Source organism: Rhagoletis pomonella, unplaced genomic scaffold, assembly GCF_013731165.1.
Source record: "Rhagoletis pomonella isolate Grant_MI unplaced genomic scaffold, Rhpom_1.0 Rhpom_scaffold_00004, whole genome shotgun sequence".
NCBI classification, from domain to species: domain Eukaryota; kingdom Metazoa; phylum Arthropoda; class Insecta; order Diptera; family Tephritidae; genus Rhagoletis; species Rhagoletis pomonella.
Genome location: NW_023458558.1, coordinates 32,356,704 through 32,371,801, shown reverse-complemented (window position 1 = coordinate 32,371,801; position 15,098 = coordinate 32,356,704). Strand labels below are relative to the sequence as shown.

Here is a 15,098-nt window from a genome sequence, read left to right as displayed (position 1 = left end):
GCGCTTACACTTTTGCTTAGCGTTGGGCCGAGCTTCTCCACGAATTTGCGTGGTGGTGTGGTGTCCGTCCTAATGTTATAACACAAACGGGGGTAACTACAATTTTATGCAGTAACGGTAACAGTAAATGGGTTTATCAGAAACTTTTTCAAGGCAGAAGTGCACTCAAACGTTTGCCAATGCTTGTCACGGAACGACTGCTGCTTGGACGAGGATCAAACCCAGCTCCAACGGTGTGTTAGTAGGCATCTCTACCAACTTGGCTACAAGGGCAGTTAATTTAGCCATATAATTTTTCGCAAACGTGAGAAATCCGAAAAGATGTTGGATTCGTGAGTCTCATGACGACAATTATTACAATTTGCAAAGCAATTTGCAACGTTCAAATGTTTTGAAGCAACACAAAATTGTTTAATAACTAATTAACGAAAAATTAGACCCCGACACTTCAACTAGAAACTTGGAAATAATTTCTAAAAAACGTGATTATATACCTGTATATGTACATACATACATATGTAAGTATGTATGTATGTATTTGCTGCATTGTATTTATTGTTTTTTTATAATTTTGCAAAATGTTAAATTTTTAATAACAAAAAAAATATACATACATATGTGTATGATATTCGTTCGTCATCGGCATCACGTGGGGTTGCGCCAAATTCACAGTGCTCCCTTCTCCTTCTTCTCATCTCGGTACAATATACGCTCTGTATTCATTCTTTTTGTTTTTTTCTTTTCTTTCAGAAACAAAAGATGTTGGAGAAACGCTCAGTAAATATTCATATTAATTCAAACACCGATAAAGGTGGATATGGAAATACATATGTACATACATACATATGTATATACGCTTACATGCACACGCATACATAAATATAACTGAATATTCCCAGTAGTAAATAAGAAATATGCAATTTCGAAAAAAAATGTAATTTGACTTTTAAACTTTTTTAAATCTAATTAAGTCAAATAATTCAAACATGGTGTGCTTTCTTTAAGCCCAAGCAACAAAAATCGCCAACAAAGTTTAGTCCGTGCACCTGCTGTTTTTTGAATTTCACCCGTTTTTTTTTCAACGAAATTAGTTATCAACCGACTTAAAAAAAAAAGAGAAAGGTTACCAAATCATCGGATTATTATTTTTTTTTTATTTTTATATAAGCATTGAGGTCGGTTGTATTTTCTGCCGTAAAATTATTTATTTTTTCAATTTATTTATGTTTTGTTGTTTCGAGATTAAAATTTTTCGATCAGTTGTTTATCATTTTAATTGAAATTGAATTTATCGCATAATATTTATGGTCTAAAAAATAAAATCTGACCAACAAATAAAAACTGGAAACATTAATTAGTTTCAATCAATAAAATACAAATCACAAAATGGCGAGTATTCTTGATCTAAAAAACAAAAATCTCAAAATAGTTGGTTGTGGTTTCACGTCCTCTAAACATTTATTTAGCCGTTAAAAAATTTACGACACACGACAATACGACACTTACGACATCTGTTGAACCACCTAAATGTTTATATATGATCGAAAAAAACGAAACCCAATTTTTTTTTTTTAAATATGATTATTATTATTACAAAGAGCATAACTGTTGCGGTACCTGAAAAGGCAAGTTAAACAGTTAATTTTTCAATTTGACACACCAAATATGGGCTTAAATATTCGTTCTGTATGTTCTGGGCGTTTTTGCTATCTTGTGAAAAAGTATTATTTTTACTGTCTAATTAATAGGCCCAACTCGGGGTTGTGTGGGAAAGAGCTATATTCAGCAGACGTTTTTCACAAATCAGAATCATTTTGTTAAAACTTGTTTACACTAACGCCTGTTTTCACTGTAGAGAGTTAACATATCAAGAATAATCTACAGTTTATTTAGTTTGTTGACTACTGATAAAAGAACACATGTACCAGGCGTATGAGCGACTTCTTATAAATAGGTTTGAATATTAGGTTTGTTTGTTGTTTCCGGGTTGTTTCGGTACTTAGAGCGTAAAAATAATTATTTTTAAGATAATTAAGTTACTCTCTCACAAGTGTCAAATACGTATCAACAAATACCAAAAGTGCTCAGAGCGTGAGGAACGCAGAAAACCGCATTTCGTGCCCGAAATCAAAAAATCAGCTCCAAACAATTGGGGTGTTCACAGTTCGTTCCGAATTATGTCTCATAATGTAGACGTCTACATATTGAGACATTTTTAGCATCAAACTGTGAGCACTCCTTTCTAGCAGTCGTCGCAAAATCGTCGCGAAATCGTCACAAAACTTTGCTGGTGTTGCCAGGCAATTCTTCTTTGCGTCCACTTTTATATGTCGCATTTCGATTTCGGTTCTGAAAAATTTTAATTGTTTATCTTTATTACCAATTACCACTATTTGTTCTTTCTTTTCTTTAATTTGTTTGTTTTCTGCGGCCATTGCGCTCAAATCAAATGCAAATACGGGAAACATCCCCAATAAATTAAAAAAAATATGACTCGTATTGCCAATGGTTGCAAAATGTAGACGCGTAGAAAACATACCTTTGAGTGTGACAAAATGTAGACGGCGTCGTTTTCCAATTTTGTATGGGAAACAACAACACCCTAGATTTTACGGTTGGAAAACGTCTTAAAATGTAGACGTCTACATTTTGAGACACTATTTTCAACGAACTGTGAACAGCCCAAATGATTTTATATCTTATATGGCTAAACAATATTAGCGAATACCTATATTTCTGAATCGTTTGTGCTATATTCCATTTTTGGATTTTACAAAGAGTATGTTCCTTTGAACTTCGGACTAAAACCTGTGAAACTGTTAAACTACAATTTTACTCTCTCAAGTGACAGTAAAAGGAGAACAGATGCAGAAGTGCACGGGAACGCAAAAAGCACTTTGTATTTCCGGTAAAAAACTTCAGTCGGTTTGTTTACATGTGATTGGCACAACACTGATTTGGCTGAAATATCACTTACTATTTAATAAATTCCATGGTGAAATAAATATAAGGTGATTTCACTTACATAACCTCACTTTTTCTGCATGTCAATCGCGGCCATGCATTTTGGGGTAGTAGAGGGAAAAGATTAGGATTAGTTTTATAGGCTGTTTTTGCTTACGCGTAAAAGCACATTTAGCGCATTTAGCTCTAAATGCTACTCTAAATGTACATTTATCCATACAAAATTCGTCACCTAAATGCAACTAAATGCAACTACATTTTTGCATTAAGAATCTAAATGCTAAAAGCAACCCTGTGATCTTCCAAAATTTCCACGATTCGAACATGGTTTAAAGAGAAAAAGTGGCAACATTGCTTTTTCGAGTATACAGTTGCTAGCTGCGTTTCAGTGATCGCCGATCGAGATTTCTTTTATTTTGCATTACATATTTGGATAAAGAAAAGTTAAGCAAATTCAACATCGATTTGATACTGATAGAAATCTGGATCAATTTGTGATCAACTCTGTTTGGTTTGTTTCCTAATTAAGTGAGGAAATTTTAATTGAATGCACCGACAAATAAATATATACACAAACAAATGTTCGTTTATGGTTAAAACAATTCAAGTTTTTGTATTGAATTTTTGGTTTAAAATTTATTTTTTCCTTTTCAGTAGGGTTTTTGCACATTATCTTCTGCGTGAGAATTGATCGTAATATATACGCATCTAAATAAGAGACTGGAACACGGCTGTTTGTCAAAAGCATACGATTTCGAACTCGCGTAAATGTACATTTGCTAAATGCTATAGCATGAACGCTCTTCGAAAACATATGTTCAAAAGTGCTAAATGTTGCATTTTAAATGCAGCAAAAACGCTGCATTATACGTTTTGGGTACTATTCATACATACATCAGTGGACCCCACATCGGTTAAATGAAGCTTGCATCAATAAAATATTTTTTCTGTAAACCTGTGTAGTTTAATATGGCTGCATCACTAACTAAATTTTTAATAAATTATCGAAAAAATTGTAGTCAATGTCTCGGAAAATATAGGAGACATCTGAAAACTAATTACACCAATCGATAGACCTTATTTCAAAATATATAACTGCATCTAAAATTAAAAATCGTCAAAATGGCGCATACGACAATCTTTTACCCAGGCGATATGTAGACGTTTTCTTCATGTTATTTTTCGAGATAAGTTCTCAGTGCGTACTTTGCAAATTTCCATATATCGCACACCATCTTCAAAAGTGACTCAATTCAAAATTTGTGCATTTCTGAAATTATGCTCTATAAATGTACAAAGAGCTTGTATTTACGTTTCTGCAAAAGCTGGAGCAAATTTTTGTTATAATTTGTTGTCTTACTTGCCCATATGATTAGCATGTGCTAAGAAATAGTTTTTCACGTTTTCTGACAAGCGCGTAATTTTGAGTTGTGTCACTTTTGAAGATCGTGTGCGATATGTAGATTCCATTCATAAATCAAATAAACTGTTCTCACTCAGATGTGAGAATCGGCAGTTGGCAACGCGAAATGTCTGATAATGTGTTCATCACAATGTAAGCGACAACGCTACAATCGCAGCAAAACTCATGCTTTCTGTTTAGGCTTGCGTATCATGTTTTGTTTAGATGGCGTCACATTCACTTATATTAACATATTCAAGAAGTAGCAAATGTATCCAAAAACTAGTTAAAAATTGGTTCCTGTGTTATTTTGTGCATGAAAATATTTAATCTTCGGCGACTGTAGTGTCGTCGTCATTGTGTTGAACACATAATTAATATCTATTGGCAAGTCATGCACCCATAGTTGTATTTAGCCATTGCTTGTTTTTTCTCACGTATTTGGGCCATTGGGTGGGATTTTTTATTTCAATTAAATATAAACATATTCTTTAAAGATTTCTTTTTTATCAATACATCGTTGCGAAGATTACCAACTCAGATAATTACGTTCGTATATGTACTAAAACACGCGTGCAAACATCGCAATTCTGACAAAAAACCTTTATCAGTTTTGGCCATAAAGTGGCTCTGAATTGACGTTTCGCTGCAGTACAGGAAAACAGCTGTGTGTGAGGTGATTTTAAAGTGCTAAAGCTATTGCGGAGCAGAATCTGTAGAAGTTGCACAGTTTCATCGCTATTAATTTGCCACTTTTCATTTAGCTGTTCCTCTGCATGGAAAGGATCCAAGCTCCAAGTAAGATAAACGGCGCTAAACATACATACATACCTGTATTCGTATGGAATAGTAGCTTATGTCGAGAAGCTAGCTTTAATATAGTGCGGCATTCCTTTTATTCTTTAAACAACAAGGAATTTTTTCATGAGACTTAATTAGAATATTTACTTGCTTGTATCGGAAATATTTCTGCACGATTATTTCCCAAAAATTCTTCAACGGCTCGGCGCTAGTGAGTCATTCGCATTCATATGCTGCGAATGCCGCATTATGCTAAAGCCAGCCTTTCGACATTAGCTACCGTTCCATACGAACACACATATCTGCAGTGAATTAAATTTGGCTTGTTTCTTTAACTTGTTTGGCAACATAAAATTGTGCAAAAGACATTAAACATTTGGTTAATTATGCATTTGCTAACACATACGGCGATCGCTACATGGCCGCTACAACAACAATATCGCTACCATGGCTGTAAAGTGCACCAACAGCTATGCCCGACGTCTAAAATTATTGCATTAGCAAATAGAAGGTAAAAAAATATATTGTTGGAAATTTTTGCAAATGCCTACCAGCAACACAGGCAAACGGTTGGAAAGAGCACATTAGTGAGTGAGTGCGTCTTACACATAACACTAAATTTGCAAGGGTATTGATTGTTTCTATTAAAAAATTTGTTTTGTAAGATCATCGTTAGATCAATTTCATCCATCTGGCTGGTGTACCAAGCGACGTCACATACTGTTTGATAAGTTAATAGTGCATGAGCTTTGTTTTTATTCATATAGACCAATATGTAATGTTAAATTTTTAAGAATCAGTCAGATATTCTATTTTTTATCTCTGTAGAAAGTTATGATTACAACTTTAGTTATCCTTTTTTATTTACAGTTTCATGAGATCGTACCCGATATGGATGATGCCGATTACATGATGTTTAATGAGAAGCAATCTATACGTGAATCTGCGCGTTCACTCAAAAAGTATGGCAGTACCTGCTGTAATCAAAATTTGCGAAACAATGAGACGCTTATCCGACATGATGTCGAAAAGACAGACACACTGCAGGGCATTGCACTGAAATATGGATGCACGGTAAGTCTTCTTAAATTAGAGTTATACCATTTTCCTATGGCATCCTGAATTACTTTGTTCGCTCCCCCAATTACGATCGCGAATTACCCCATTCCCACGGGCACATTCTTAATTCGACGTATTAGATTAAAGATATACACATTTATAAACTTTACTTTTCGTACTCGGAAAAAATGCAAATTTTAATTTGTGAGTTAGTGTCCATAAACATCCGATAAAAATTAGAGGCGTCACCGATTTGTTCGTAATTCACATGGTAATTGGATCTGAATTACTAACAAATGAGGAAATTCGCTCTCAAAATTTTGTATGGCGAATAACGTAATTCGAAGGGTGATTGGGGTGCTAATTACGAATGAGAGAGCGAATTACGTAATTGGGGTGCCGTGGGTAAGCCCTATTAAAGATAAAGTTAAAGGCATGTTGGTTATTTTTGCGTTTAATTAATATGCATCATTAGAAGAACTATATGAGCCGTTCTGTGCACACATCGATTAACCCCACTTTTTGAAAAATCTTAAATTTAAGTGTCAAAGCACTTGGTATAGTCATAACTTATTACGTTTATAATAACTTCATATAACATACAATAGTACATGTTATTTATAACAACATTATTTGTTGGAATGGAATTTTAAAAAATAATGTACATTATTTGATCGCATCTCCCAACTTTTTGTTGATGGAGTTAACCGATGTGTGCACTGAATGGCTCATATGTACATGGATATGGATTATATGTATGTAAATTGTGCACATGTACATACATCCACACAAACATACATACAGGCATGTACATAAGTTAGGGCTGTGCGATTATTCGATTACTCGAGCAAGTTGGTTAATCAATTATTCGGTTAATCAATTACTCGAGTAATCACGATTTTGATTACTCAAAACGATGATTAATCGAATTACTTGAAATATGATTACTCAAAAAAATAATTTTGCTCGTTAAAAGAGTTTGCTTTGGAAAATGCTTATTTACTTTTTTACATTCTGTATATGAAAAAAAAAATTTCGTTTTAATTTTTGAAAACAGAAACGTTGTTTTCAAAGTATCAAGGAACTTTAACTATTTTATACATATGTAAAGAGTTGAAATGTTGATTACTCATTTTATTCGAAATGTTGATTAATCATAAAACAAATTACTCAAATATTTTTGTATTTGGTTAATCAAAAATCTTGATTACTCGAGTAACTGAACTTTTGAGTAATCATAACTTCTAATTAATCGAATAACTGAGTTATTTACTTTATGATTAATTAAAATTTTGAGTAATCAATTAATCGCACAGCCCTAACATAAGTATTTATACATATCTGTGGACAGATGACAAAACAACTCAAGTCTGTCTTTCACGGAGACACAAAGTAGCATATGTCGGCAAAACATATTTTACCGTCAAAAAGAAAAGGGTTGCAATTCGAAAGAAATGTTTAATTATTTTATCGCTATTAACAACCTTTAAAAATGTTTATGTTTACAACAAGGGCATGTTTTAATTTAAATAGAATTGATTGCTCTGACAATAAAAAGTGCTTTGCTATTTTTTTGTCCGTGAAAGATAGACTTAAGTTGTTTGGGCAAATGTCCACAGATATGTATGTATGCATGTAATTGAAATCACAACATCGATTAAACAATATTTGGCCTTAAAAAATGTGCACACAAGTATGCATATCAACCATAGATTACTTTGTGGTGGCTCTCTTTCCCTTTTTAATAAAATTTGCTTTCGGCTGTAGTCGAATTTCATAACCGAAGTGAACTGACGAAATCAACAGGTCAATATATTTTTTGCCAAAATCGAGTTGTTTTTGCGTAAATGAGGTAAAAAACCAGTTGTTACTAAAAGCTCATTTGGTCATTATCCACCCAATATGTACATATGCATTTCGATTTCATATGGTTTATTCTTAAGAAAGGTATTGATTAACGAAACTAAATTTAGAACATATCGCACGTTTAATAATATAACGAAGTATTTCAAAATTTCAATTTTGTCGGGAAACGCAATCAAAATTTTATCAATTCATACTGTTGGTATACGAAAAGGCAGATGGAAAGACACATATCTTCGCCATATTTGGGAAGTTTTGTTATCTGTTAGACTGAACATATTCTACTTATCAATCTTATTAATTGCATAATGAAATCTCCAAAAACGTAAATTTTGAGTTACATCTCTATATTATTAAACATGCGATATAGAGGTTTTGTTTTAATTATGTTAACTCAGCAGATTTATTGTATTTTTTGTGTTAATTGGAATGACGACGCGGTGATACAGAGATTTGTTTTGCGTGGAACAGGATTCATATAAATACCATTTCAAAGTAATATTCTTTGCCACGTATGGTAATTTATATATTTTTAAGAATAAATAAAACCCATTTAATCTATTGTTTAAAACTTGGTAGCAAACTAAAAAAACTCAACAAATTTTCATCCAAATTTCAAACTTTTTTCTCAGAAGTGTTAGATTTTTTTGAGTATACAGTTTTAAAGGCCATTCAATTTTAGTGCAAGTTTAAAATGGCTAAATGGTTGATTTTTTAGTTTTGTTTTTGCCGAAGGTGTTGGAGTTTTCTTCCTTATAAAAATAATGTTTCTTTATTCGTTATATGGAAGCGACAAAAAAATTAAATGGTGTATGTACATACATAGGTACGTTAGGGCGGACCACAATTTTTCAAAATACTCCGCTTCTCGCACTTGTAACGAGTATTAACGTCAATGTTTTCTTACGATCGGTTCAATACGGCATTAAATATTAAATTCTTGCGGAACCCCTACATAAAGTTCCATCTACCAGCACCACAGTTTGTGACTCTACCCATATACTTTACCGCTAAAAGCAAGTGTGGCACACCCTAATGCACTTACATTCTATATAAAATAAGTCTTTGTAAAGTTAAATAAGATAAGTTTGACATACATATAGATATTTAGTTTACGTGTGCACTTTCATCATGCCGAGCCTGTCGCATGCTTTCGTTTGATTAAACAATATGTAAATGTTGCTACGCAACGAAAGTGTCTGCATTTTTTATCTCTAAATTCATATCGTCGCTTGTCGCGCAATACCTCGCATACGCCAAATGCAATACCAAGTATAAAGCAGTCTGAATATTTCCCAAAAAAACTAATAAACTTATTTTCTTCAAAATTTTTGATTTGTTTTCTAACTGAACTTACCAAATATGTGCTTCAAGCATTGAGGCAGGATAACCAAAATAAGCTTTGTTCATTTGCATTTGGCAGATACGAGGTATTTCGCGGTAGGCGACGATGTGCTCTATTTACCTTATGCCAAGTCTAATATGGCATTGATAAATAAATTTCTTATCAGTTCTCCTAACCGAACTGGTTTCTCTTGTATACATCATCAGTCACAAATTGGTAGACGCATAATAAAATATAATAGAATAATGATACAAAATAACAATTTTCCAACAATAGTTGACGAACTTTCTTTAAAATGGTTTTCAGGTTGGAAAAAACCCAACAAGCTTTGATTCTTGGTCAACTTTTTGTATTGTATTGGGCTACAAAACTGCATACTCGAAAATTTTGTAGAAATTCTAAATAAAAAGCTAAAAATTTGGATGTCATTTTTTTGAATTTTTGCGAACTTTACATATAGCGTGAAACTTTGATTTATATGCTTTACATTGTAGAATGAGCTATATTTTCATAAATAAATAATGCATTAAAATAATTGAGAATATTATATTAGAACAACGTATACTCTTTCATTTGTGGCCTAGGGTACATATGTGATTTTAGTTCTCGGATTTATTTTCCAATAAAACTGCCAAACCGTTTTCCCAAACCGTAAATTTGTTCTAAAAATCCGTCTTATGCGACCTAAGGCCTTGTGATAGTTAAAATATGTGAATAATATTTTTCAGGCTATAACTAATCTTATAAAAAAAAAAATATATTTTCACTATTATAAAAAGATTTAGGGAAAAATATTTTTTTTTCGACCCACCCTAATGTGCATATTATATTTCAGCCAAAGTTGTGGGTAGTATGTTATAAGCAATGGTTATTTTAATATTTCCAGAGGGGCAGGTTACTAAACTTTAAATTTATTTTACTTAATTACATTTTAATTGAAAATTAATTTTGTTAAAATCATTGCGTGCTTATCATCCAAAAAATACTTTTGAATGCTGTAACATTAGCAGGCCGAGCGCCTAGTAATGGATGGACACATAAATAATTTCTTACTTTTTTACGAAATAATTTTTAATGAATAACATTTATTCTCTGTAACAACGTACACATCATGCATGTTCATATGTATGCACTATAAAAGGAATATCTAAGGCCATCGATCTATTGATCGATCAATCATCTTCATTTATACATACATATATGAATCTGTAATTTGTATTAACCACATATGGCCAATCATTTCAAATCGTTTTGAATCACAAATTTAAAACAAATTATTGTTTAAATAAATTAATGTGTATGTGTATGTATGTACATATATGTGCATATATGTACATATATGCGTCTTTGTTGATTTATGCAGTATATAAATTAGTGTGTACGCTAAGTAATCAATCGTTGGCTTGTAATTTTCTCCAATCTACAGACGGAGCAAATACGACGCGCCAATCGCCTTTTTGCCTCGGACAGCTTGTTTTTGCGTCAATTTTTATTAATACCAGTGGATAAGTCGTCGCCATATTACCCGAAAATAGATGAAAATAATCCATTGGAAATTAGTTCCAACAACACTGAACTACAAAACAACAAAAACACAGAAAATGCCGTAAATAATGCGAATGCAACAGATGTACCAGCGATCTCAGCTGCGGATCCGCTTGGTGTATTCGCCGCATCAACTAGTAATTCAACAAATAATCCACGTCCATCCACGCTGCCAGCTCGTCCATATTCAATTGCCGGTGAATTATTAGTGCAAAACAGCGACGATGATGTAACGATGAACAATCACAGCAGCAGTACTAATAAACAGAGTAAATCGTTAGACTCTGTGGTGGCCATGACGCCTGACGAGGAAAATCGTAAATGCATAAATGAGTTTTTAAGTAAAATCGATTCAACCATATCCGAATCGCGAAAATATGTGGAAAGGTCTAAAGAGTGAGTTTTGTAATTACATGTTTGGAATTTTTAAACACTTTTTTTGCGTAGTGATGCAAAATACTGAAAGTTTATTGTTTTTCATTTAGATTTGATATTCTGTTTGAGTAATACAAATTGGCAATCGACATTCGCATGATGATTTGAGGTAAAGAGTACAGGAAGGCGAAGTAATCCCAAAAGTATGCTATTTCGAATTTTGTGCTAAAAGTAGTGCCACAAAAAATGGCTTGTAGTTTTGTTTAGATTTCCCATGCGGTTCATATATCAGATATTAAATGTAAAATTTGCGTAATATTTTGTGGTGAATGTGGTTTAAATGAGTCGAAGTCCAAGTAGTTAACGTCTTGGTATATTCTAACTCTTCCCAAGTACAGTATTTTTGCATCCCTATACTAAAAAAATGTATGATCAAATTTTAACATTGGGTTTACAAAAATCCAATCAATTATACATAGTAAATTTTTGATACACTGGTATCACAATTTTCCTTTGGCGCTGCACTTGCTAATATAAAGGTCATTTTTAATTGCAGGATGATTACTAGCCAGAGTGCCAACGATTTGTTCGTTACCACCGATTTCGTACAGCACAGACGTAACAATCACCTAAACAATTCATATAAAACGAATCATCAAAACCATCAGCGTCACAGCTCTTCAGGCAGCACTTCGGATACAGCTCAGCTACTGAATACTACACAAACGAGACATGTGCAAAAGTCGCTGAAACGACTGGAAAAGCAGCAGGATGAATTTTTCGAATTGTAGCATACAAGTAGAAGCTACATAAAAAGCAACCCTCTGAGTGCCGCTTATAGAAATTTTAATATTAGTTATGAAAAAAATTAAAAATTTGCAGTTGCAATAAGAAAGAACTATGAAAGCAAAGATAAATCAAAAAACAATGAGATATATGTATATGCCCCTATTAAGAGTAGAATGCAAATATTTTATACTATATACACACAAACAGCAGAAAGGAAAATTGTTTAAGTTGAACGCTCTGTTAAAAACTATTATTCAATACAAAAAAAAAAGACATCTTATTGAGTATATAAGAAATCAAATAAGGGAAATTTTAAAATTTATTAGCTATACTTTCTTTGCGAAAAATTGTAAAAATAAGTTCTCCCTTACACACATATGTATATATATATATGTATACACTGAAATGCTGTTACTTTTTGCACTTAAATATCAACACAGCCATGGGCAGTTTAACAAAAACCAAGAAAATATGATGAAATAGAAAATATTTAAATAATTTAAAAGTTTATTTTAAATAATGATTATAATCGTTTGTATGTAAGGTTTTGCCAAGATAGCGTGACGCAAATGAAATAAGTTTTAACGTTTTAGTGCATACGCATTTGTGTATGCAAACAACCGACATATATGTATATAATGTATTTATAAATTATCTATTTTTATTTAATATTTTGTATTTATTTTGCATTCGAAATTTTAGTTATAGTTTCAATCGCAGCTTTGAGTTTTTTTTTTGTTTTATTTCCGATCAATTAGTGGAAGAGTATTAAAATAACAAATTTTTATTTAGAAAAAAAAATCTTTTTTGTTTATTTTTTGTTTTATGGATTTTCCCCCACATTCTAGCTTCGGGTCTTTAATCTTAGTAATTTTATATTGGTGGAACCTGGTGGGTATATAAGGTACACTTTAATTAACATATTTTCCGACAGCATGCGATTTGATTACACAGTCAAATCAAAATATAGGCCAATAGTTAACTGCTTAGGAACAGAATTTTACATACACATATACAGAGCCGGCACATTAATTGTCGTTAATAGCATAATCGAAATTAACTAGTCGTCTAATAATAGTCTATCTACTACGATGTTTATTGACTGGTATAATTTTTCACTGCTGGGTTGTTAAAAATTATGTATGTTCATAAGTTAAAGAACACCATTTTAATTCAGGCTAAAACCTAAATAACTAGTAGGCTAAGTGAACACTACACGCTTCTTTCATTACCCATCATAATTACATGAAGGCATGTAGTAGGAATGGAAAATTTAATTTCCAAGTTGTACCCAATTTGAGGAGAATATTGTACGTAAAAGTAATACGGGTACGTTAAGCTCTGTTTCAACCAGAAAACCCTTCGAGGGCACACAAAATATTAGACTGCGCGAAACCAAGAATCCTTGGTTATTGGGGAATCATGACACTGTTGAAATCTGTACTTCAAAGTTTTAAACGATTTTTTTTTTATTCAGGAGCTAGCATAAACATCACATCTACCGCCATTTGGAGATCGACCAAAGCATAACTCTTGCCAACAGGTATTTTCGAGAGAACCTGGCCAAGCTCCGGTTTATTGGTCTAACTGGTTGGCATAACTGACCGAAGTTTGCGTAGGAGGAAAAAATTCCTGTAAAACTTATTTGGGAATATTCTAAATTTAAATGGTATCTTTTTATCGAATATACTTTCAAATTACGAAGGAGCGGAAAAAAGTACAATTGTACATATTTTTCCATCACTGGTATATAGTTATTTACCCTGCAAACCATTTTTCAGAGTATTCTGAATTGTAGAGAAATTTCAAAGAATTCGTAAAGATCTCATCCGATTTTTTGCCGAATTTTCTAAAAAATAAAATAACTGCGCACTTCGATTCTTTTACAAAGTTTCGATAAAAATCGGTAAAGCAATGAAACTAATGCTGCTATGTGAAGAATTTGTTGCAGAATTTTTCATCTTTCGTACGAAAATTTCTTTACGAGTTCGTGTCAATCACTTCGTGTAATTTTCTTTGAAGATTCGTAAAAAAATCGTTACAGGAATGAGATTTCGGGAACTTTGGTGTGCAGGTTACGTAAGAAAAATTATAAAGACGTGAGTATATACTTGAAGATTCTATTGCAAGCAGCAATATTCTAATTTATGATGAAATAAGGTAACTGTGTATAGGCAACAAAACGGAACGAATTCAAAGCATTAAAAATGATTTCGTCAGTTTGGAGACTACGCAATTGCCCAACCAATTTTTAATTATTATTTTTTTTTTTTAAATGGCTTGAGGCTTAACTCAATTTCAAAATGGTTTGTATTCAAATCCAGAAAATTAATAGGAACGTAGTTTAAGATTCACTTAGGCGACTTGGGTTTTTTGCCTATTCCAAGCAAAATATACATGTGTATACATACAGGGCCGTTGAGAGCCGGACCGGGCTGCAGGGAATATGTCTTCGGCGGGCCCCATATATTTAAATATTTTTTTACTAAATCCCTAGAGATTTTCTGGGGGTTTAATTAGTTTTAAATGCCATTTATATTTCACACACATAATTTAGTTGGTATTAAAGATTATTACAGTTAAACTAAAATATCGTAAATTTTGGTATAAGCCTTTGATGAAGTCAAATGCACCTTTAAAGAAAAAATATTAAAAACAAGTAAAAAAGTACAAGTTCTCGCGAACCTGAAATATGTGTATTAGCCCGGCGCACATATTATAAGTCATTTTTTCAACATTTTCAATAATATGCTCAATTAGACTTTGGGCCAGATTCACAGTGCTTAGTTAAACGACTGTTAACTTAACCACCAACAAGATTTTAACTTTGAATTTTTATTCAGAGTCAATAGTTAACTATAGAAATTCATATCGCCTGAAAATATACAAATTCTAAAAATCAATAATTTTCTATTCGAATTTGAAATTCGTTCCACAAAAAAAAATTTAATTTCA

At 32.5% G+C, this 15,098-nt stretch overlaps 1 protein-coding gene across 5 annotated transcripts in view; it reads left to right on the top strand.

The window, feature by feature from the left end:
* LOC118737470 overlaps positions 1 to 12,435 on the top strand; it is a 44,155-nt gene extending 31,720 nt beyond the window's left edge. For 3 of the 5 annotated variants that reach the window (XM_036467981.1, XM_036467980.1, XM_036467983.1), the window contains 3 exons: positions 6,038 to 6,241; positions 10,861 to 11,375; positions 11,911 to 12,435. In XM_036467981.1, coding sequence (XP_036323874.1) covers positions 6,038 to 6,241; positions 10,861 to 11,375; positions 11,911 to 12,145 — 954 coding nt within the window. In that variant the 3' untranslated portion in view covers positions 12,146 to 12,435. Of the gene's footprint in view, positions 1 to 4,785; positions 5,043 to 5,130; positions 5,165 to 5,397; positions 5,679 to 6,037; positions 6,242 to 10,860; positions 11,376 to 11,910 lie in introns of those variants that run through there. The other 2 variants (XM_036467982.1, XM_036467984.1) reach the window with 2 other exon arrangements.
* Positions 12,436 to 15,098: the final 2,663 nt, after the last annotated feature.